The sequence below is a fragment of the Ovis aries genome, chromosome 4 (genome assembly GCF_016772045.2).
Source record: "Ovis aries strain OAR_USU_Benz2616 breed Rambouillet chromosome 4, ARS-UI_Ramb_v3.0, whole genome shotgun sequence".
Classification (NCBI taxonomy): Eukaryota; Metazoa; Chordata; class Mammalia; order Artiodactyla; family Bovidae; genus Ovis; species Ovis aries.
This window is the reverse complement of record NC_056057.1, coordinates 113,103,058-113,127,148: the sequence shown is the minus strand read 5'-3', so window position 1 is coordinate 113,127,148 and position 24,091 is coordinate 113,103,058. Positions and strand designations below refer to the sequence as shown.

At 42.5% G+C, this 24,091-nt stretch overlaps 1 protein-coding gene across 5 annotated transcripts in view; it reads right to left on the bottom strand.

Annotated features, from left to right (window-relative positions):
* Window positions 1-24,091, bottom strand: part of CUL1 (cullin 1) — an 89,675-nt gene that overhangs the window by 28,257 nt on the left and 37,327 nt on the right. For all 5 annotated transcript variants that reach the window (XM_060415186.1, XM_042248974.2, XM_042248973.2 and 2 more), the window contains exons 3-5: window positions 5,099-5,273; window positions 3,232-3,399; window positions 82-132 (exon numbers count right to left, since the gene is read on the bottom strand). In XM_060415186.1, the coding sequence (XP_060271169.1) occupies window positions 82-132; window positions 3,232-3,399; window positions 5,099-5,273 (394 nt within the window). The remainder of the gene's footprint in view (window positions 1-81; window positions 133-3,231; window positions 3,400-5,098; window positions 5,274-24,091) is intronic.

Genomic DNA, 24,091 nt, shown 5'->3' with positions numbered 1-24,091 from the left:
AAGGACTGAGAAAGACAAAGGCTAAGGTATGACACCTGGAAGGGGTTTTAAAAGGAAAACACAACACGCACAAGTAGGTACCTGTTTATTCAATGGCCTGAAAAGACAGTCTCTCCAAGTCACCAATGCAAGCTGGATGAAAAGAAAAAGCAACAGTATTAAATGGCTATACTTTTACTATGTTTTTTCAAAGCTGTAGGAGACAGCCTTAATCCCAGATTATAAGTATCAATATTTTTAATTATAAACTTGGTTAAAAAGTCATGATGAAATCAGAGAGCCATTCTCTTGAGTTAAAAACTTCTCTTTTTTCTTGCGTGCTCAACTGTGTCTGACTCTTTGCGACCCCATGGACTGTAGCCTGCCAGGCTCCTCTGTCTAACAATCTTCCAGGCAAGAATACTGAAATGGGTTGCCACTTCCTACTCCAGAGGATCTTTCCGACCCAGGGGTCAAACCTGAGTCTCCTGTGTCTCCTGCATTGGCAGGCGGATTCTTTACCACTGCACCACCTAAGAAACCTTTATTATACATAAAGTATTCAAATTTCCCATTTTACTTATGTGTGTGCAAATGATGCATTTTTTAAAAAAGCTTTTGAAACTTCTCATAAAGGGTACGTCAGACGATTACTATAAAATGCTCACCCCCTCCAAAAGGGAAATATTAATTCATATATGGCTTTTAAACTGTTGAGAGAGGTATTATTCAGCTAAATTCAAACTTAAGAGAATTTAATACTCAAAAACTGCTGAGAAACTTATATAAATGCTATCAGTCTTATTTTTCCCCAAATTTAACCACAGATAAAACTAGGTTTATACATACAGTTCTGAAAAAATTCTATGTAAATTTCATTTACAAAATGAAAAACTTCTACCAAAAAAAGGGCAGCATGAAAGCAGTATTTAAGAGAAAATATCTTTAATAAGATATGAACAATGTATACCCAAGTCTTCTACTAGAATAAAAAGGTGATTTCAGAACTAGGAACTAGTCTGTCAAAGAAGATGTTGGGAAGGGAAGAGTCTTAGCTTTTCAGGAGAAATGCCCCCTGGGGGGCAAGGTTTGGGAAGTCACTCTCCAGGTGCACACCCTCTGTTCCAACTCCCCAGGCTTCCTCAGTGCAGGAGGGAGGCTAGTGAAGACACTACACCTTCAAAAGTAACTTTTTCCCAATATTTTTGTAACTTGAGACAGCGTAAGACAGATGTGATTTAACTCTGGACAACTGGTCGCTTTGAAGGAAGAAAGGCAAGATTGAGAGAGCAGCACCAAAGGTAAGCCAGAGGAAGTTCAGAGGGACAGAATCAGGGGGAAAGTCTTGCTGCATCACTTCAATATGTGGATAATGAAATTAATTTATGTCCTCTGGTTGACTTGAAAGGAAACCGACAACCTTCTGTAACTGAAAAGAAAAAATTATTAGGAAAAAAGGAAAACTTTGTAATTCATGACAAAGCATCCCCATCTCCTGGAGATTCTGGAAAATGCAACGAGAGACCACTGTGTGAGAACCGTTGCTTTGTCAATTGGTATTTGCACTGTGAGTTCAACAGCCTCATGGAAAAGCACGCAGAAGAAAGACTGGTTCCAGACAGGGGCGTCCCCTGGCCTCTGCTAAGAGCTGTGGCTGCAGAGTGCACTTCCAAACTGACTGCAGCATTTGAGGGTGGGGAAGCTATGAATTTTGAAAGTTAAAAGAAAAAAAAAAGCAGTCAAATTTTGAGAACAGTATACATAAAGTTTAAAGACCGTAATGATTTGTAGGAGCCTGTGACATTACTACAGGGCACATGTATGGCACTTTCAGTCAGGGGGAAATCAAAATCATGCTGATTCCCACAGACGATTTTCAGTCTCAAGAAGTTATTTTTAACGGAAAAGGTAAACTACATGAGGCTCAAATCAACACTAAACATAGAAAGCTTTGTTAAAGCTATGTAACATAACATTATTAAGAAGCAGGTAACAGTTCGGTATAGAAACTGAGCTATACAAATGGTAAATCTGTTATGCATCTATGGCACATTATGTTTTCCTTTTAAGTAAACTTGTAAAGCTACAAAGCACTGCTATTACAGCAGCATTCGTGGGTATGGAGATAATCTCATGCAACAGAACTGACATTTTAACACCATTCAGAAAAGGTACTGTCTGTGTATCCGAGCCCATTATGAACAGAGAGGCTGTTCTAGGGGTCTACTGCTGTTGCTGCTGCTGCTAAGTCCCTTCAGTCGTGTCCGACTCTGTGCGACCCCATAGACGGCAGCCCACCAGGCTCCCCCGTCTCTGGGATTCTCCAGGAAAGAACACTGGAGTGGCTGCCATTTCCTTCTCCAGTGCATGAAAGTGAAAAGTGAAAGTGAAGTCGCTCAGTCGTGTCCGACTCTCCGCGACCCCATGGACTGCAGCCTACCAGGTTCCTCCGTCCATGGGATCTTCCAGGCAAGAGTACTGGAGTGGGGTGCCACTGCCTTCTCCATCTGGGGGTCTAAGTCCTGCCTTAATTGGTTCTCAGACTAGAACGAGGGTCAGAACCATCTGGAGAGCCTGCTAACAACACGCTGGCCAGTCCCACGTCCAGAGCGTCCAGTTAAGCAAGTCTTGCTTGAGGCCCAAATATTTGCCTTTCTAACAAGTTCCCAGGTCACAATGATGCTGAAGGTTTGGGGACTACATTTTGAAAACCAATGGGCCTTGGAAAAAGCTTCCTTGACTGAAGAAACATACTAATGAAGGTGTTTTAACATTTCAGACTTTGCCTCTTCAGAATTCATTTTCCTGCAGTCCTTTAAAAACCCATCCATTTTGAACTCTGTGACATTACTTCCTAAAGTGAGTGGGCAGGATGGAAGTTCACATCACAGTCTGCTCCTGGAAGCAGTTTCCCTGACCCCTAAAGGCTACAAGGGCTGACTATGGAGGCCCGAGTCCTGGGGATGGGACCCGCTTTGCCTGCAGGCCTTGCTGTGCTAAGACAGCGACAGCTCTAGGCTCAGCCCCACGGTCGGCTTTTTAAATCAGTAACTGCAGAAGCATGCAGGCTGTATTTTGGAACTTCCAATTACTCATACTTCTCCTGTCTTGCCACAAATCATCCAAGGGCCATTTTTTGAAAATTAGCTTGCTTGTCTGAAAGCTGCTCACTATCCGCTATTATGTCCCTTGCTGGAAAGGAAACATCTCCAAGAAAAACGCGCATCTGAAAGGTGTGTGGTCAAATCTTACAGAATAGATTTCATAGATTCCCTTCCGTCCTTCGTCACATTCGCGGCGAACCCAATGTCTGTTGAGGTAGGCACAGATCCCGTTCAGCACTTTGCTTGAAAACCGGTAGTCTTCCCATTGCTGAGTGTAGAACTTCAGTACACTCTCATCCATCAGATCTTCTCCGTCCTAGAAACAAGGCAACTAAAGCTTTAAGATGACTAATTTGTCACGTGATGAATTAAAGATAAGAGTTCACTGAAACAAATCTATTGCGTTAACATACATTGATGCTCGGGGTTTTAGACAGACGGGTTCTTTAAATTATTCTATACACAAAACATACTCATTTACTACAAATTCTCACAAGAATGTAGCTCATGAGGGTTAGACTACAGAGAATTTTAACAAAAATTCTTTCATCCCAAACTGGAACTTTTTCCACAGTATTAAATATGCATATACATTTGTAAAAGACTGAACTTGCAGAATATCAGGGTAATTCCTTTATATTCATAAATAGGGACAGGTTAAGGAGATCCCTTATTTTTTGGTAATTTCTCTGTTAAAAAAGATATCCGATTAACAATTTAGGTCATGGGGCCAGTACTATTCCATTTTTAAATGTATCTTCTTTCTTCATTAAATTTACTTAAAAGTTATAAAAATTAACTTTTACTGAAAATTTTACAACTTAAACCGCAAATCTTTATTCAAAGGAAACTAACTTGAAAATTTTTCTTAGGTATTAATAACATCTACAAATGACATCTTACCCTTTAAAAATGGGGCATTAAATTGCAATATCATTAAAATGTGCTGCAGGAGAAGAGAAATCCGGGAGCTTGGCAGGGGGTGCTGGTGGTGGTCAGCCCCTTCATGAACTCGGGGCCTGGGGCTACCCCTAAACTTGTCAGCCTCAGGCCCTCCAACCGGCAGAATAAAAAGCTACTGAGCAAAGCTCCAGAAACACACGGGTGCACAAGTGACCCAACAAGCCACGTGGAAACCTGACCATATCTTGACACAACCAAATTTGTGTTCATTTAGATTTAAATAACAAGGGATGAACCCAAACATGTAAAGCTAGGCTCTTCTGGATGATATCAGATGACCTTTTTAAAAAATTTAAAAAAAAAAAAAAAAATCGCTGACGGCAGGCCTATCAACACCTTTCCGCACACAACACACTGTTCATCATTTCGATACTAAAGAACAATGAATCCCAGTGTTCACTTTACAAAGTGTTGCGAATCAGAGCCAGGAGGACACAGTGGCTTCATCAAGACTGCTTGGGAACGTGAAAAAGATACTGTCTTGGTCACGACTGTGCTCACTCAACTCTGCTCTGTTAAATGATGTTAAAGTTTCCAGTTACCTTGCAAAATATATTAAGAAAAACAAATTGGGAGCATGCTGGAATTTTTTGGACATTATTTGTGTAAATCAAAAATCTCTATACACACGTGTGCACAACATGTTGGAAAAATGTGATTACCAGAGGCTGGATAACCTTAGTCACTCATACACCTAATACAGAATATTACAGTGGGTTCAAAATACACATAGATAACTTGAATTCATAATTATATGCTTTAAATTAATAGGTTCATTGCTCTTTAACCACCAAACACCAAATAGTTAGTAATTTAAGGAAAGTACTACTATAGGGAAAGGCATCAGAAACTTCTAATCTAAGAAGTTAACAGAATGTGGCTTAGAAGGGTTCATCTTCATAACGGGCAAACGGCCTGAGAGCAGCACCTCTTCAGGCACAGACACGTCAGTGCCAAGAGCAATGGAAAACTCACTCACAATCGTTATTTCACGACTTTTCATTTTTGTGCATTCTATTATAAATGTTCAGTATAAATGTAAAACATCTTACCTTAAGAAGATTTGTCAAGTAATTCTTCAGAAATTCTTTAAGCCGTTTGTACAATTCCAGGCCCACAAACTGAGCTCCCCCCGGCGTCTGCCCCTTTTTCGATTTAGAAGGAGGGACACCAGCCCCTCGAGCTTGGTTTGACTGGTGAACACTCGTGCAGTAGTTATAAACGTGACTTGGAGAAAAGTCAAGGAAATCAACGTGCATCATCAATGTCAACAGTCATTGTTACGAACATAGTGTCTTACAAGATACTGCAGTGTCAGTGTTTCCAAATAGCAACAGAAACCTGTTAAAACCAGAGTAAAGATCCCATTTACACACCAATCAAGCGAACAGCCAGCCAGCTCCGAGGATGGAAGTTTCTGGAGGAAGTCATCAAGAGAATTCTGGACCTTCCAGATCATCTAATGCCATTACCTGGTGGGAAACTGTCCCCCGAGTGGATCAGAAGGTAAGAAAAGTGGCAAATGGTACAGTGAGAAAGTGGAAAGTGAAAAAAAAGCAATTATCTACTTCCGGAAAACAAAAAGCTATGACCATAGTCTATTATGATGCTTAAGCTATGACTATTTCCAGAAGTGTATGTTACAAATATAAAAATACCCAAAACATTTAAAATGATTTGTAAGTGGATTTAACCAAACTACATGGCAAATAGATCGGGAAACAATGGAAACAGTGACAGACTTTATTTTTGGGGGCTCCAAAATCACTGCAGATGGTGATTGCAGCCATGAAATTTAAAAGACGCTTGCTCCTTGGAAGAAAAGCTACGACCAACCTAGACAACATATTAAAAAACAGAGACATTACTTTGCCAACAAAGGTCTATCTAGTCAAAGCTATGGTGTTTCCAGTAGTCATGTATGGATGTGAGAGTTGTGGACTCTGAAGAAAGCTGAGCACCAAAGAATTGATGCTTTTGACCTGTGGTGTTGGAGAAGACTCTTGAGAGTCCCTTGGACTGCAAGATCAAACCACACGATCCTAAAGGAAATCAACCCTGAATATTCACTGGAGGAACTAATGCTAAAGCTGAAACTCCAATAGTTTGGCCACTGATGTGAAGAACTGACTCTCTGGAAAAGACCCTGATGCTGGGAAAGATTGAAGGCGGGAGGAGAAGGGGACGACAGAGGATGAGATGGTTGGATGGCATCACCGACTCGGATATAAGTTTGAGCAAGCTCCGGCAGTTGGTGATGGACAGGGAAGCCCGGCATGCTGCAGTCCATGGGGTCGCAAAGAGTCATATACGACTGAGTGACTGAAATGAAATGAATGACATTCTGAAAATGAAAAATATTTAATAAAAAGCAGAAAACAGTAGCTCAAGAGATGGAGTCCTCTATCGCAGCTGAAAGTCAGGGATGCCTAAGGCTGACCAATTCCAGAGGAGCAACAGCGCGCACTGTGGACACAGGTAGAGACGAGCCGTTTTGTCACGACCTTCACTCCTGTTTTGGTTCATCTGCAAGAGCTTTGTGTGTGTTAGTTGCTAAGTCGTGTCTGACTCTTTGTGACCCCAGGCACTGCAGCCTACCAGGCTTCTCTGTGCATGGGACTACCTTGGATAAAATTAAGATACCGATACTTATTCAGACAGAAAAAACATGAAACCAAATATTCTGGTGTGTTTAAGAACTTACTATATAAAGATTATTTCAAGTCAGTGGATAAAGATTATTGAATAAATGGCATTATAGCAAGGGGTGGTTCAAAAATTTCATATTCCAAAATATATTACCAGATTAAGAATTAAAATATACAAAGAGAAGCCATAAAACAAATACAAATATTTTCTTGATGGAGAAGGCCTTTTTAAGCAAAGTCCTATAAAGACTTTATCTGAAATTCTGAAACTATTTTAGTAATAACTATTTTAAACTTACTATTTTTAATAAATTGAGGTAAATTAAAACAGGGTGAAAAAAATTCATCTCTAAAGAAACATAAGGATTCCAACTGAAAATCCAAAGGCTAGAAAGAAACATGTGTTAGTAGTTTAGGGGCCAAAAACCTAAGAAACGCCTCAATCTCAGTGGTAATCAAAGAAAGTGAAGTGAAAGTGTTAGTCACTAAGCCGTGTCCAACTCTCTGCAACCCCATGGACCAAAACCTGCCAGGCTCCTCTGTCCGTGGGATACCCCAGGCAAGAGTACTGGCGTGGGCTGCATGCCCTCCTCCAGGGGAACTAAGTCATAAAACACTAAGTCACTTGAATAAATACTTCAAATAGAGAATCACAGGTTATAACATACAACCCACTGTCTCAAACTCATGACCCAGTGTGCACAAACCTTACAGTGCGCCCAAGAATCCCCACCGACTTTCTGGTTGACTGGAACAGGGTGTAACTGACATGCGCTCCTCCCCAATCCCACGCCTCCTCCCCCTCCCTAAAGGGCAAATGTCTACCAATGTTTAGCATTGCTATGAACGGTTCACACGTCACCGTGTAACAACAGGGCTTCCCTGGTGGCTCAGATGGTATAGAAACCACCTGCAATGCAGGAGACCTGGGTTCCATCCCTGGGTCGGGAAGATCCCCTGGAGATGGGAATGGCAATCCACTCCAGTATTCTTGCCTGGGGAATCCCACGGACAGAGGAGCCTGGCAGGTACAGTCCAGGGGTTGCAAAGAGCTAGACAGGACTGAGCGAGTTTCATTTAACTAAACATGTAACGATACATGCAATTATTTTACATGTTTTCAAATTTTATATTACAAAAAAATTATAACAAATTGTACATCTGCTTCTGCCATTTCTTTCTAACAACATAGTTTCAGCTAGCAGTGCAGTGGTAAAGAATCCACCCGCCAATGCAGGAGATGCAAGAGAGGCAGGTTTGCTGCCTGGGTCGGGAAGACGCCCTGGAGGAAGAACGGCAGCCCACTCCAGTGCTCTTGCCTGGAGAATCCCACGGACAGAGGAGCCTGCAGGGCTACAGTCCATGGGGCTGCAAAGAGTGGGACACGCCTGAGCACACACATGACCAGCACACGTGTAATATACTGTATAGCAGTATAGATTTGAAGTGACTTAATCCCTTCTGCTGTTGCTAGACTCCTGATGACCTTTTGGCAGGTTCCAATTTTTGCCATGATTTTTACTGTATTTTCTTTTAAATCTGATTTTCACACTGGTTCCTAATCCACCTTGAGTAAAACTGTATACAACATGAGGAAGAAAAGTGAGTATACATTTCCCTGCATAGATAACCGACAATTCAGAAATGGTCTTTCTCAATGGTCATTCATTTAGAATGATGTCAATGGACATTATAAATGGTCTTTCATTTCTCAACCATACGTATTGCTATTTCTAGAAAACTGTCCATTTCAAAAGAGGTTAAGTAGACTGCCCAGTTCAGTCTTCTTTTTTAAAAAATGCCTACTTAATGGTCCCCCTTTTAAAATAGTCTTAACTCTGCCAGAGGCTTGTCCACTCTTTAAGGAACCAGTTTAAAATGCATTAATTTTCATCACTGTATTTATATTTCTAGTCCTTTAAACTTACTCCTTCCTTTACATTTGCTTTCTATAAATCCTTGTTTGGCTGAGTAGCTCTGTCATGTTTCCTCTTCATTCTTTTTAATATAAGCCGTAAGTAGACTTCCTGCTCTTCACCCCTCTGGGTGTATCACTTAAGTCTGGTATGTTCTTTTATCAGTTATTATTTATTTTTTCCCATTACTACTTAACTTGACAGAGTTTAGAATTTAGACTTCAACAGTATTTTTTTTAACCTTAAAAAAAAAACTTAATTTCATGCTAAAATTAATCAGAGAATGTTACCTTTTGGGTGGTTTCTTTAAAATTTGATGAGACTTATAGGTGAATACGTGATGATTTGCTTTACACATGCTTGAGAAAATGTTCACTCTCTAACTTGGACACAACAGCTTGTTACAGCAAGCTGGTCAGTTTTGTTTTTCCAATCATCTATATTGTCAATGACTTGTCTGTTTATTAATTACTGAGAAAATTTTACTGAAATCCCTCTCTCTATTCAGTTATGGGCTTGCCAATCAAGTCTCATAATTCTCTAAAATATTTGTCATATATTTTGAGGTCCTGTTAATTAGCATACAAAATTGGAATTATATTACTAGTGACTTGTTCTTTTTATCATTAGGAAGTAACCACATTTATTCTTAACAACGGGGTCTTAAGAATCTATCATATCTGATGTTAACATGGGTTTTCCTATTCTTTGCTTAGCATTTCTCTCAAGTACCTGTATTCCACCTCTATTTTCAACTTTTATGTATCTATGTTTTGGCTTATCTACTGCAAATCACCACAGTAAAATTTACCTTTAAAAAAGAAACTGTTTCTTCAGTCACTCAGCTCAGTCGTGTCTGACTCTCTGCGACCCCGTGAACCACAGCACGCCAGGCCTCCCTGTCCCTCACCAAGTCCTGGAGTCCACCCAAACCCATGTCCATTGAGTCAGTGATGCCATCCAACCATCTCATCCTCCGTTGTCCCCTTCTCCTCCTGCCCCCAATCCTTCCCAGCATCAGGGTCTTTTCAAATGAGTCAGCTGTTTCAGCTTCAACATCAGTCCCTCCAATGAACACCCAGGACTTGGTTTTAAACGTATACTGTTTTTATACTGATCTCTACCATCTTGTCTTGCATTTCCTGTTTTCATCATTGTTCTCTAAGCTTCTCCTTTCCTCCACTTTCCCCTGTACTGGATCACTAGCTTCTTTATTCTGCGGTGGCTCTTCTCTTATGCTAGAGTTGCACATCGTATCCATACGCTTGTGACAGGACCTTAAAATCTGACATGCACAGTATTTAGCTTTCACCAATTCTGGTAAATTCTTGGGTTATTTCCTCTTCAAACATTTCTGAGCTACGTTCAATTTTTTCCTGGAAGGTTTCACAACCACATGTATGTTGACCATTTTTATTTCAGCTCCATATCTCAATTTATGTCCGTTACATCCATCACTTTATCTTTGTTCAAACTTTTATAATTTTTCTTGATCTACCTATTACATTGGGTTAGGTGATTTTCTTTCAACAATGAAAAATCTATCTTTAATAACTTTATTTTACATTTGCAGAAGTTCCCCACTTCTTTAAAATGATGTCTTATTTCCATAGTGTTTTGTCCCTTTATACTCTGGACTCTTTTATCACTAATTGTTTTCAATACACTTGGAAGTGCTCTCTAAAGGCCCTTCTGTTGGTAGTTCCTGAGGCTCCAGTTCTGCTGTTTGGTCTATATGCTGACTTGCTCATGTGGACCAAGACTCTCACTTAAACTTTTTTTTAACTCCCTTTCACATTTCAAACACCAGTTCTAGGTGTTTGGTTCCAGGGAACTTTTTAGGTTACCTAGTTCAGACTGATCTCTATTTCTTGGCAATATATCAATCTCTAGCTATTAGATTAACAAAGGTCTTAAAAACAGTCAAACAAGTGCAGGAACAGGGAGCATCTATTCACTGGGGTCAGAGCTCAAACTGCCACATATTTTTCTGGACTAAAATGTGCAAATATTCAAAAACCTTCACGTGCATTCTTTTTGATACAGTCATTATCCTCACAAGCATTTACTGTACAGAAATTATCATGGAAGTATACAATTACTTTAGTTAGCAAACTATGACAGTAATGCTGAAGATGGTAAAAAAAAAAAATCTGTAACATCCTATTTGTCAAACACAAAGACTTAGTTACATATATTGTTGGATCCTGAGGATATAATATGCAGCTGTTTTTAACACTGTCACAGGATACAGAATGGTTATAAAAACAGTAATATATGTACCAAATTCACATATCTGGAGTCAAATCCAAGACTCCACTCAGGATATGCATCATATTAAGTAACACTAGGAAAATACTGCCAATTATAATCTAACACAATGCATTCTTAGGTGGAATTTTTATATTCACCTCCTGAAAGATCAGTGGTTTAGACGTGAAACGATGTATCACAACATTCTTATAAGCAAATAAAGAAAAGTTAAATAAACTGGTTGACTCATTCTTAAAGGCCTTACACAGCCTCACTTCTCTGGACCTGTGCGCCCTGAAGGTGGTGCGTGTCTCCCACACAAGGTCCCCCTCTGGACACGGAGAGTGACAGCCCCAGGAGAGACGTCCACAGCCCCGCACCGGCTTTTCCTAATCTGCTCTCATCGTTTTGTAAGTTTTGAACCTGAGCTTGCTTGATATTAAAAGGGTTTCTTCTTTGGGGGCAGATTCTTCCCATGGTCCTTAATGGTTTGCAGACTAAGAACAAGGCGGGGCTGGGGGTTCGGGGCGGGGGTGAAGCCTGCAGAGTATGCAGAGTATCCAGAGTATGCCCGGCTCTGGAAGCAATAGGCATGGCACATCCAGATATCAAGACGGAGAGATGCTAACAAGACAATAAGTGGAAAGAGCTTAACTTAGAAATAACGAGCATTTCAGTATATGGTTCCTTTGGACATATAAAGTTTACGTATCTCTTCAGGTAGGGACTTCCCTGTGACTCAGATGGTAAAGTGTCTGCCTACAGTGCAGGAGGCCTGGGTTCAATCCCTGGGTCAGGAAGATCCCCTAGAGAAGGAAATGGCACCCCACTCCAGTACTCTTGCCTGGAAAATCCCATGGACAGAGAAGTGCAGTAGGCTACAGTCCATGGGGTCGCAAAGAGTCGGACACGACTGAGTGACTTCATTTCTTCAGGTATCAAAGAGCCATTCTTTGGGGAAAGCAGGGCTAGGGTATTTAACAACTTCTAACCACAAAATTCTTTCTTCTTCACAAAGTATTCTCTGTGCACAGAACATGCTCTCACCCCACCGTTATTTCCTTTTAGCCTCACCTCCTCAGAGGACCTTGAAACAAGGCAAGGAGCCCTGGGCCTCACAGAACAGACTGAAAGGAAAATTTTAATTGGGGGTGGGGTGGGGGGAGGTGCTCTTAAACGCTCTTTTAAAATTTCTACCCAGAGTTCAACTCCACTTTCATTCCCAAATTAACATCACCCTCATCATTAACCAACCAGGCATGGAAAACATGAGGCAGTGCTAACTAGTATTCTTCAAAAAGGAAGGCAAAATAGGGTAATTTCAGATAAAATAAAATCAGGAGCGTTCATGTAGTACAAACTTAAATTCTAGGTACAGAGGAATTCATACCAGGTTAAATCCTGGATCTTTAGAAAAGAATGAAGAGCATCAGAAATAATAAATAGCTGTGCAAATATAAAAGACTATTTTCCTTAATTCTTTAAAAAACGAAGAATGATTTAAAACTAACATTTATAATACTGTCTTGAGGGTCTTTAAGACTTAAGGACACCAATCCTATAGATCAGGGCCCTACCTTATGACCTCATTTAATCTTAAGTATTTCCCTAAAGATCCCATCTAAACACTGCAAAACTGGGGTCGGGGCTTCAACATGTGAATTTTCGGACATAAGCTTCAGTCCACGTATCAAGCATGATTACATTACATGAAATGTTCAGAACTGACAAATCTACAGACAGAAAGGAGATCAGCAGGGAGGCAGGGGACTAAGGAAGGAACAGCTCAAGGGTACAGGGTTTCTTTCTGAGATGAGAATGCTCTAAAATGTGATGATTGAATATACCTGTGAATATACTGAAAATGATTGAAACGAACATTTTAAATGGATGAATTGTATGGCATGTGAATTATATCTCAAAAAGACTGCTTTTAAAAAATTCAACACAATACCAATTGTAATCCAGTGATTTTTAGGGCAGAAATTGACAAACTGAAAATAAAACTTATTATAGAGAAATGCAAAGGAATTAGAATAGTCAAAAAATCCTGAGGTAGGAGAACAAAGTTGGAAGACTTATACTATCTGACTTCAAGAATTTTCATAATGCTACAGTAAGAAATTATAAAAAATGAAAACAGCAACCAATAATCCCACATGAATATAGATGCAACCATACTTTGCAAAATATAAACAAATCAAAGTAGTAATACATTCTCCCTTTACACTGGTCACATTTCAATGAAACAATTTTAGTAATAAAACCACATTTACACTGGCAGTTTTAACAAAGGTACCAAACTGCCCCTGGGGGGGAAACAAATGATGCTGGAATAACTGCAGAGCCACCTGGTGGAAAGAGCAACCTCCAGCCCCACCTCACACCACACACAAAGACCTAAATGGAAAAGCCCAACCACAAAGCTTCCAGAGGAAAACACAGTATCTTTGTGATCCAGACAAAGGTTTCTCATAGGTCACAGAAGATAACTCTAAAGGAAAATAAACAAATTAGGTTTCCTCAAAATAAACTACCTGCTCACTCAAAAACACCATTAAGAAAAGGAATAGCAAGCCTGAGACTGGGAGGAAATATCAGCAAGACATGTCTGAGAAAACGCTGGCCTCCTAAACAGAGAACTCCTACAACTCAAAAATAAAAAGCATATTAATCCCCCCAAAAAGCCCCCAAGACTCAAATACTTTACAAAAGACAACATACAAATGGTACACTAGCATATGAAAATGACTCAACTTCATTAATCACTGGGGAAATGCAAATAAAAACCATGAAGTACCATGACACACACTTCCAGAACGGCTGAAATGAGAGAGAATGACGTTCCGAGCAGGCGTCGGCAATATTGTGGGGCAACTAGAATTCACAAACATTGCTCGCGTGAATTCAAAATGATACAGCCACTTTGGAAAAACAGTTGGTCAGTTTCTTACACAGTCAAACATACCATTAATACACAATGCAGCAATTCCACTGCTCTGTTGGCCCAAGAGATATAAAAGCATCTCCCCAAAAGATCTCCACTTAGATATAGTTTTTCCCCCTGCTATAGCAAAAAAAAGGGAAACAGCCCAGGTATCTATCATTAGAAGAATGAATCAAGAAGCTGTGGTATTCAAACAATGGAATATGACTCAGCAAAAGGGAAAGAAAACTACTGCCACTTAGATAACACGGATAAATCTCAAAAACGCCCTGAATGAAAGCAGCCTTACATGAAGGGGAACATACTCTCTATTGCCCTTTGGATGAACTCCTGGGAACTGCCAAACTAATCTATGGTAGCTGCTGTAGGGGAGGCCAGGATGCCCTGGGAAGCATTAAGGAACCTTCCACAGGGATGAAGACACCCTCTATCTGGGTAGGCTTTTGGGTTCCTTCGGCAAATGTGCTAGACAACGCTTCTCGACTGGAAACTATAAACAAATTTCAAATACTAATGATGTACATGCTCAAGCATTTAGTGAGAAGTGTATTGTTGTCTATAGCTTACTCTGAAACACACAAAATAAAATGGATGGATGGATATACGGATTCAGGGTAGACAGATACGTGATTGAGCAAGTCCAGTAAAATGGGTCTTCACTGTAAAATTCTTTTGACTTCTTTGTCTGTCTGAAATTTTTTTATGATAAAAGGTTGAAAACTCCAAGACAGAAAATAACATGTAAAAACCTTCAAAGCAAAACATAAAAAACCTAAACTTCTGATGTCTGCTGTTGTTGCTGAGTTGCTAAGTTGTACCCAACTCTTTTGTGACCCTAAGGACGGTAGCCCACCAGGCTCCTCTGTCCATGGGATTTCTCAGGTAAGAATACTGGAATGGGTTGTCATTTCTTCCTCCAAGGCATCTTCCCGACACAGGGATCAAACCCACGTCTCCTGCGTTGGCAGGCGGATTCTTTACCACAGAGCAGCCAGGGAAGCCCAATTAGCTAAAGACAATTAGAAATGCTTTACTACCTAAAACCAGAAGCAAAGCTACAGAGCCAGTCATGTATCTACTACTGAGCAAATGCCTACGTACCACTTTGGTCCTCTTATTATTTTTATTTATTAAGACTTACTCTAACGGTGCTCTTAACTGTGTTGTGATAAACTGATGGCCTAAGACAGGCTGCTAGGCTCCAACTACCTCAGTACTCGAGCTGCTAAACTATGCTCACTTCCCCTGACTGTGCCTCTTCCATGTGTGTGCGCTCAGTCGTGCCCAGCTCTTTGCAACCCCATGGACTGCAGCCCGCCAGGCTCCTCTGTCCACAGAATTTTCCAGGTAAGATTACTGGAGTGGGTTGCCATGTCCTCCTCCAGGGGATCTTCCCTATCCAGGGATCAAACTTGAGTCTCCTGAGTCTCCTATATTGGCAGGCAGATGCTTTACCATTGAGCCACCAGGGAAGCCCTCTTCATAAGGACGAGCTACTCTTGGGAACTGACTGCTCTCTGCACCTTCCCAGCAGTGCTAATCCAGGAACTCTGTCCTGCTCTCACATTCAACCCACAGGCTGCTGGCTCTCTCTTAATTCTATGTGCATAGAAACTTCATGGTTTTGTCTGCAGGATCCATCTTTTCTTCCTGATTATCTTCAGCACTAGTGATTTAACATCTTCACTTCTGGGAAGTTATTTTATACTCTCTAAGAACACTATTATAAATTCAAAAACTCTTCTCTCCATGTTTTTCTTTAGAATTTCTAACAGTCAGATAGTGGGCCTCCTGGCTTGCTTCTGTTCGCAAAGCTACTTGCCCTCGTATCTTTCCTTTTTAATGTCCTTCAGGGTCTTCTATTACTATTCTTTTTAAAACCTGAGTTGCCACTGCAAATGTGAGTTCTCTTCTCACAGTGTCCTGTTCCTAACTTACTGCCATGAGGAGATTCTCATCTCAGACTTTGTGACTAACATTCAAAAATGTTACTTCTAAACACATTTTCTTCTTTTCCCTGTATTGTCAGTTTCTTCCTGTTCTCTTTCATTCTATGCCTATTCTGTTCTTTCATACAACTATTAATCCTTAGTACTCATAATGATAAGGCACTAAAAAACCAACTGAGAACACCACTGGCCTGAGGGAGGCTGGTGGGCCATAGTTCTGCACGGCTCACCTTTTGTGTCGACAAATGCATTATTTTTCAGGCTGTTCAGTTTTCCCAGAGAACTGTTCTGTCCCTAGCATCACCAGCAGTGTTCTGGTACAGCATGATGGACCAGTCACTCTAAATGCTAACTTCTTATCACAGCCACGGTTGTTAGTTCCTATTTATCCCAACTTCTGCTAGGCCTCCCGTTTGCAAATTAATGCAATTAATGCCCACTCAATGTGTCCTAAACAGAAGCAGCGAGTCTTCTGCCTGGGATACAGGCTCTCAGCTGTCGGGAGTTCCACACTCGAGGAGAGGGACGTGACAGGCTCTAGGTCTGCAGACTCGGGGGCTATCGCTCACCTCCCAGCACCACCTCTCACCCCTCCACCTTCTGCCAGGCCGGAGCCTTCAGGCTCTGAGCTTCTCCGGCCTACAGGGCCGGCGGGGCTGTGGCTGGCACCTTCCTCGGGGACATTCCCTCTAAGGCGAGGCTTCCTACACCCCAGGGACCAGTGCGGCGACTCAGTCTGCTTTGCATTAAATAAAAAGAACAAACAAACAAATGGTTAAATTTCTCATCTAAGCTCTCTTCCATTCTTTGTCTTCACTGATTTAAAATGATTTTATTATGATCATTTTAGTGATGCCACCAATGGGAAAGTCAAAACAAATTTCACCTTCAGCCAGAAGCCCAGAAATCTGCTCCTTTTGTTTCCTGTTTCCATCACCACTACCCTAGTTCAGAACTTGCACAACATCGCGCTTGGATTGCCAAGACCAAGCTGGTCTTCCTGTGCCTTTGATCTCTTTCCGGTTTTAACTCCATTTGGCTTCCAGATTCATCCTCCTCAAGTCACGGATTCTTAAGTCATATGTCCATCCCTGTGGACCTACACTGCTTTCAAAAAATAACAGTAACAAACACATTACCTGGTCTGCAAGGTTCACCACAATCTGGAGTCGTTCTGTGTCAAAGCCAGTGAAACTAAGTCCTGTGGCCAGCCTGACAGCATCTACTCCTGGCCAGCCTCGTGTCCTCTCGTGGTGCCACTTCCCACTTTCACATCCATCTTTCCCCCTCAAGCAAAACTCTGCAAGGCTTTCTCCCTTTTCTCATTTTTTCCTCCTTATTTATATTCCTCTTTTGAGGTTCACTTAGCTTTCACTAGTTCTTGAAGCCTTCCAACTTCAATAGTGTCAGCGTCTTTCTCCCTTCTCTGAGCATCTCCTCTGCAATAATAGCTTTCTGTATTGCCCATCATCAAAGACTTTCCAATTAATGAAATGAGACTATTAAATATTGCATCACATACACATACACACCCTTCCACTGCTTTAAAGCATTTGAGATAGCTTATAATAGCTGAAAGAAAGTGAAAGTCGTGCAGTTGAATTCTCCAGGCCAGAATACTGGAGTGGGTAGCCTTTTCCTTCTCCAAGGGATCTTCCCAAGCCAGGGATAGAACCCAGGTCTCCTGCATTGCAGGCAGATTCCCATCTGAGCCAACTGGGAAGCCCTATAATACTTGAAACACCACAGAAAAAGGAAAAATACAAGCCAGAATATTATCTATAGAACATAAAAATAAAACAGAACACAAAATTAACAATAACTAAGTCAGAACCCTAAAATTAAACAGATGACCTAACTATGAACAATCCGAAATAAACATATTTTGCATCCAGGCTGCTACGTGCCAAAATTAATTTTGGTTTCAGAGTATTTATCTTCAGCATGTCTAATAGCATTTATGTAACAGAACCAATGGTTAAGGCAACCCCACAGCTAACTAACGTGCAAATGCTATCAAAGGAATCAAGGAGAATGCGTTTCTCTATGGTCTTCAACAAAGACGTTTGTTTCTAGAGCAGACAGGAACAATTCCGGGTGGTGAGACAGCCGCAGAAAACAATATTGCGTCAAGACTGGCCCTCACACTCAGGGGAGGATTCAGAGCAAGTTCCCTGCAGGACCGATGACCAGGAGACCATCCCAGGCACATGGTTGCTAAAACCTGGGAAAGGGTGTTAAAGTATATTTCTAAGCTGCACACAAACTCTCTTTTTCTGTATATGTGTGTGCAGGTAACACGCAGACAGACAGACATGACCGAGACAGCACTGGAGAGACTCGATGGGGGGGAAGGGGTGAGGGTGGTGTGTGGCTGAGAAGATGTGTGCTTTCCACTGTGCGCCTTGTTAGTCTAGGTTTACAACAGGATTATGTATCTAAAATCAAAAATTACATAGCAGAAAGCCCCCACGGCGATCTACTCTCAAGCCCATGCAGTTTTTCCTATAAGCAAGATTTGGGCCATAAAATGGGCAGTTGTGCCTGACTGTGCAAAGCTTCAGCCCAAAGCCTAGCTGCTCCTCATCTGAGAAGCTGGCCTGGGGACCCTGAGGAGGAAACGGGGGCAAGCAAACAGAAGCCTCCTTCGGGAGTCAGTGGGCTGGCTGCTTTACACTAGGGCAGTGAAGCCTGACAAGGCCACGCTGCTGACCTTTAAAACGCTGACCTTGTTTTCAAAAGGTTCCCTGAAGGGTTCCTTTGGCACCGCAGCCAGACTGGGACAGTGAGTGGGGCCCGAGGCAGACACCTGGGGTCTCTGCCCACACTCAGCCATTAAGGGCAGAGCCTGGGCCTGCCTCTGAAACAGGCACATGACTCTTCTGCATCCCACAACTACTCCATCGTTCACCAAAACACACTCTTTGCGTGACTGGTAGGGACAAGTCACCGTGAAAGGGGTCAAGTGACAGGCAAAGCTCCAGGCAGACATTGCCTGGGTGCCCGCCCCGCCTCGGGCATCCAGGCACTCTGTGTGACCACACGCCGTCCCTGGCTGTGATGCCCAGGGCGCCTGTGAACACTTTATGACTGGGCACTGGCCGCCACTGTCTGTTACCAGAGAGCACCAGCCTGACAACATAAAGTCGACACATCTGGGGAATCAATCTGTGACTTTCAGTTCCTACCAAACTCAAGCCATTTTCCCTCTGAACAGAACCAGTTTCTGCGACCCCTTCTCATCCAGGTGAACTTACAGCGGAAATCTGAGCAGCTGCCTGTGTCAACATCATTTGCAAGGGCTCTGCACTACAAGCTGTGTCCAAACGTCCCAGCTGCAGCCACCGGCAGGCCCGCCACCCGCCACCCACCCTACACTGTCGTCTGCAAAGCTACTAAAGAGTCAGGTTCTCTCTGGGCTGTGGCAGGTACGGCTCTGAAAAGGAATATCCCAAGTGAAGCAAATAAATCCACATTTATTTCAAAGGCAAAAACTGCACGCAACAGCTTGTGATTAACCACAAAATTTGTTTTAACAAAGCTCAAAGTGCTCTGAGTATACACACCATGAATCAAATTTAGAAGAAGAAAGCTCAACATACCATGTTTACACTAATAAAACCCCCAAAATTGCCTCCAGAGACAACTACGCGATATGATTACTGAGTTGGCCAAAAGGTTCACTCGGGTTTTTCTGTAACATCTTTATGGCCAACCCAATATAATTTCTATGGGTTTCCTCTGGAAGATAGATTTGGTTTCTCAATCCCCAAAACTATTTTAACAGTACCGTGTCAGTAACGAAAGACAGAAGGAATTTTGCAAGCCAGTGAAATAACTAGGACTTCTAGCTGCACAAGGGAAATAAGCAAAAACGAATCAACTGTATTTTAAAAAGTATGCTCTATACTGACAGGCTAGAAAGCACAGGTGAGGTTTTAAAGCACCATCCACGAGCCCAATACCTACGGACAGACACTTCCCACGCTGCGCAAAGCTTTCCGAAAGTACAGATGGTGTCCTGGGGCTTCACGTCACACAAACCATTTCATACCCTGCATTCCCCATTATTAGGAACAGTGTTACATGTCAATGAATAGTATTCGTCAGTGAATTTTTAATGGCTGTTTATGGCCATTTATATCAAATCCCACTCCAGTACTCTTGCCTGGAAAATCCCGTGGACGGAGGAGCCTGGTAGGCTGTAGTCCGTGGGGTCGCTAAGAGTCGGGCATGACTGAGCGACTTCGCTTTCATTTTTCACTTTCATGCATTGGAGAAGGAAATGGCAACCCACTCCAGTATTCTTGCCTGGAGAACCCCAGGGACGGCGGAGCCTGGTGGGCTGCCATCTATGGGGTCCCACAGAGTCGTACGCAACTGAAGCGACTTAGAAGCAGCAGCAGTGTTGAAGAATGAGGTTGTTTCCCGTTGTTTCCAATTATAAAATATTCTGAACCCCTGGCACATACAATTTGAACATAACTGGAGCAGGAAATGGTAACCCACTCCACTATTCTTGCCTGGGAAATGCCATGGACAAAGGAGCCTGGTGCGCTCCAGTCCGTGGGGTCTCTAAGAGCTGGAAAGGACTTTAATGACTCAGCACATTTCCTTAGGACAGTTAAAAGTTATAAAACAAAAATCAGTGGGCCAAAGTACTTTTTTATGTCTTTATATTTCTAAACTTCCCCAGAAAGATCATAGCAGATTGATACCACCTAACTGTGGCAACACCAGCTTCTTCCACATGGGCCAGCACTGGCTACAATCACTTCTCTAAAACGGCTGTCAACCCGATAGGTTTAAAATGTCTTAAATTCTTCATTTCTTTAACAAATAAGAGGTTAAAAATTTTCCTACAGGCTTACTGACCTTTTGCATTTCTTCACTCTGTGAACCAGTTATATCCTTCAGAGTCTTATTCTAAAAATATGGATAAATGTGTGTGTGTATATATATATATGTGTGTGCGTGTGTGTATATGTGTGTGTATATATGTATGCGTATATATATGTGTGTGTGTGTGTGTGTATATATATATATATATATGAAGAGCTGCGTACGTTTGGAAGAAAATACTTCTATACATTTAGGTTTATTTGATGAAAGCCATGCTTGTTAGGTGAGCAAAACCGGATTAATGTTACGCCTCCTGAATAAAAAGTACAAGATGAGAGATGTCCAAATACCTTCACTGGCTGCACGGTCACCTCAAGGTGGACTGGGACCATCCCAAGGCACTGTGAAAACAATCTGACATTCTTTCTGTCTGATCTGCTTTTCGAAGAGCCCGAGTTTCTATACAGGACAGAGAATCCTGGGCAGGTGGGCAGGGAGGGCGGCTGCCGCAGGGAACACCAGCCCCACGGCCACAGCTGCCACGGAGGAGCAGGCGGGGTTGGGGGGAGCCGGCGACCGAGAAGGCAGCGGTGACGCCACGCGCGGCTGGCGGGCACTGAGCAGCGGCGCGACTGCATGGCCTGGGGGCTCTCAGCCCTGCCAGGGGCCCAGGAGCCTCTCTCGGGGGGAGAGCACCCCCACCCCAGTGATGCGAACTGAGTCACAGACTGTGACAGCTGCTGCTGCTGTTGCTATTAAGTCGCTTCAGTCGGGCCCAACTCTGTCCGACCCCATAGACGGCAGCCCACCAGGCTCCTCTGTCCATGGGATTCTCCAAGCAAGAATACTGGAGTGGGTTGCCATTTCCTTCTCCACGCAGACTGTGGGGACAGAGCTTAACTGCGAATTCTGAATATGCTTGTATTCCAACTTGTGGACAGGTAAGCAGCCCAGGCTAGGAAATAGGAACATACATTGTCCTTAATGCAACTGCCAGGGAAAAAAGGAACTTTGAAATCAGAATAAACTAACTCAGCTCACAGCACCACAGGGAGGAAAACAGACCCTGTCAAGTGTCTGAGAACTTCTGCAGGCAGAGAGGAAAAAGAAAAAGAGAAAGACATCAACATAGAAGTTTAAACTGACTCCAAGGGAGGCTAAAATTATGATTCTAGGTGAATAACAACTTCAGAAAAAAAAAAAAAGAATGACTTGGAAGTGAGAAGCAGGAAGACTGGGGGCTAAGCAAAACCAACAAACTTAACCAGATGGCCTGCCAGCTAGGCCAGCCATGACCAGCCGCTGTCAGGTATGCCACGGGGGGCCCCTCATCACGCCGCACCCCCTGCCCAAAGTCAGGACCCGCGCCTGCTCTCTGAGCTGGGCGTGGAAACACAGTGGTGTCAAGAAGCTCAAATAGGAGACTTCCCTGGTGGCTTAGTGGTAAGAATCCACCTGCCAATGCAGGGGACATGAGTTCGATCCCTGGTCCAGGAAGATTCCGCAAGCTTCAGAGCACCTACTTCTGAAGCCCGAGCTCCCCAACACCACCACAGCTAGAGAGCAGCCTGTGCTCAGCACAACCAGAGAAGAGGGCTGTGGAGCAATGAAGACCCAGCACCGCCATAAATTAATGAATTATTTTAAAAAGAAGAAAGAAAGAAACCAAATAGGAAACGTCACTACCCATTTCAAGTTCAAAAGAAAAAGAAAGAGACTCTACTATTATTTACCCACCAGCATAGAATGTACTCCTATATTTTACTCCAAAAAGAAAAAACAAAAGAAAGTTGCTGCACTGCACTGTACACACCTGAGACAGAAAAGCAGACCTGCTAACAGGCATCCAGTGGGCAGCCAGGGCCACAGGCTGAACTTTCAGGAGAAAAGGGAAGCCTTTGTGAACGGCTGGGAACAAAGTGATTAATAACTGAACTAGATCATTCTGACTCAGGTGCTCTGGAACCTTTTTTTTCCCCCATTTCCTCAAGTTGCCTTCTCTTTCTTCTGCTACTCTGAGTTGAGAAATCAAGAACATTTATGCTGTATAATAACCCACCTTCTTGTTATAGCACCGGGGGTGCCAGTGGTTGCTAATCGCTCTAGGAACACTAGTTCCACTTCCAGAAGTTGGTTACTTTTCTCTGGAAAACGTGTCACATGTTTCTCGAAGATAAACAGAGGGTAAAGATCTCGCTGTGAGCTGCTGTCGACACTGACGACAGGCAAAGGACCCCTCCTCCTTCTCCCGGCCAGCCCTCCTCCACCAGGCCCCGGTCTGACAGCAGAAGGGAGACGCAGTCTGCTCCTCCTCCCCAGGATCCAAAGTACCTCCCAGCCTGAAACACAACCTCACAAGCCAGGGCTAGAACATCCGTCACTGGAAACCAGCCTGGGAGATTATTTTAAAGGGCGATGCAGCTGAGCGGTTACATGGAGACTGAATGTACACCCAAAAGAGATAGCTTTTACAAACACTGTTATGTAAACTGAGGCTGAGATAGAACCCTGGTATGGCGACACACAGTTTCCAAAAGCTGTGTGTAAATGACTGAAATGGAAGTGAAGATGCATTCTAGAAAAATGTGCCAGATGACTTGAGCTCCTCTATACTGGAAAATAACACTGATGTTAAAAAATGCAGGTGAAGGAGGGAGCAGAAGTTTATGATTTTCAGAAATTCAATTAATAAACACAAGTAGACATTCTGTCTCATCTGCATCCTAAAAGTTAATCTTTAAGGGTTGATCAGACTCTTTTGGAACTTCCTAAGGAAATACAGAAAATATTTTGAGAACTATGGCTCATTCACATTCAGAATCTGAAGGCCACAGAATGGATAAAGGCAGTTTCTAGAGTCAGGCTACTAAGAGTTTCAGATGAGCATCATCACTGCCCTGGTTGCTATAGCAACTAGGCAAGTTACCCAAGCTCTGGGAGACTGGGTTTCTGACAGCACTGCAGGAGGGTTACTACCACCAGCCCTTGTGGGTGACTGATGAAAGCCTCCAAGCAGATGTAGATGGTTCTCAGCACAGCATCTGATACCCAGGACTCAAATGGCAGCTCTGATTTCACAAATAATACCTAAGGAATTAATGTCAAGTTCAGAACCTCCAATCTCTTTTTTGCGGGGGAGGGGAGAAGTAGAAAAGAAGAGTTTAATTGCTCTGCCAGCAAAGGGGGGCATAGTGGGCTCACGCCCTGAAAAACTGTGTGTCCCAACCCAGGAGGGTTTGGTGAGGAGTTTTACAGCAACAGCTCAAGGGTGGCAGATTCTCCACTCTTAATAAATGTACTAAATAAATGAAACTATTATCTTCTCAGACAAAACTAGAAGAATCTTACTCAAGAGTTATTTCTGAAAAAAAAAAAAAATTTTTTTTTTAATGGGAAGTATCAAAATGACAAACTACATTTATAGAATAAAAGAATTTAGTAATTGCAGCAAGCAGAGAAAGAGTTCTAAGACCAAAACATTATACTGAAC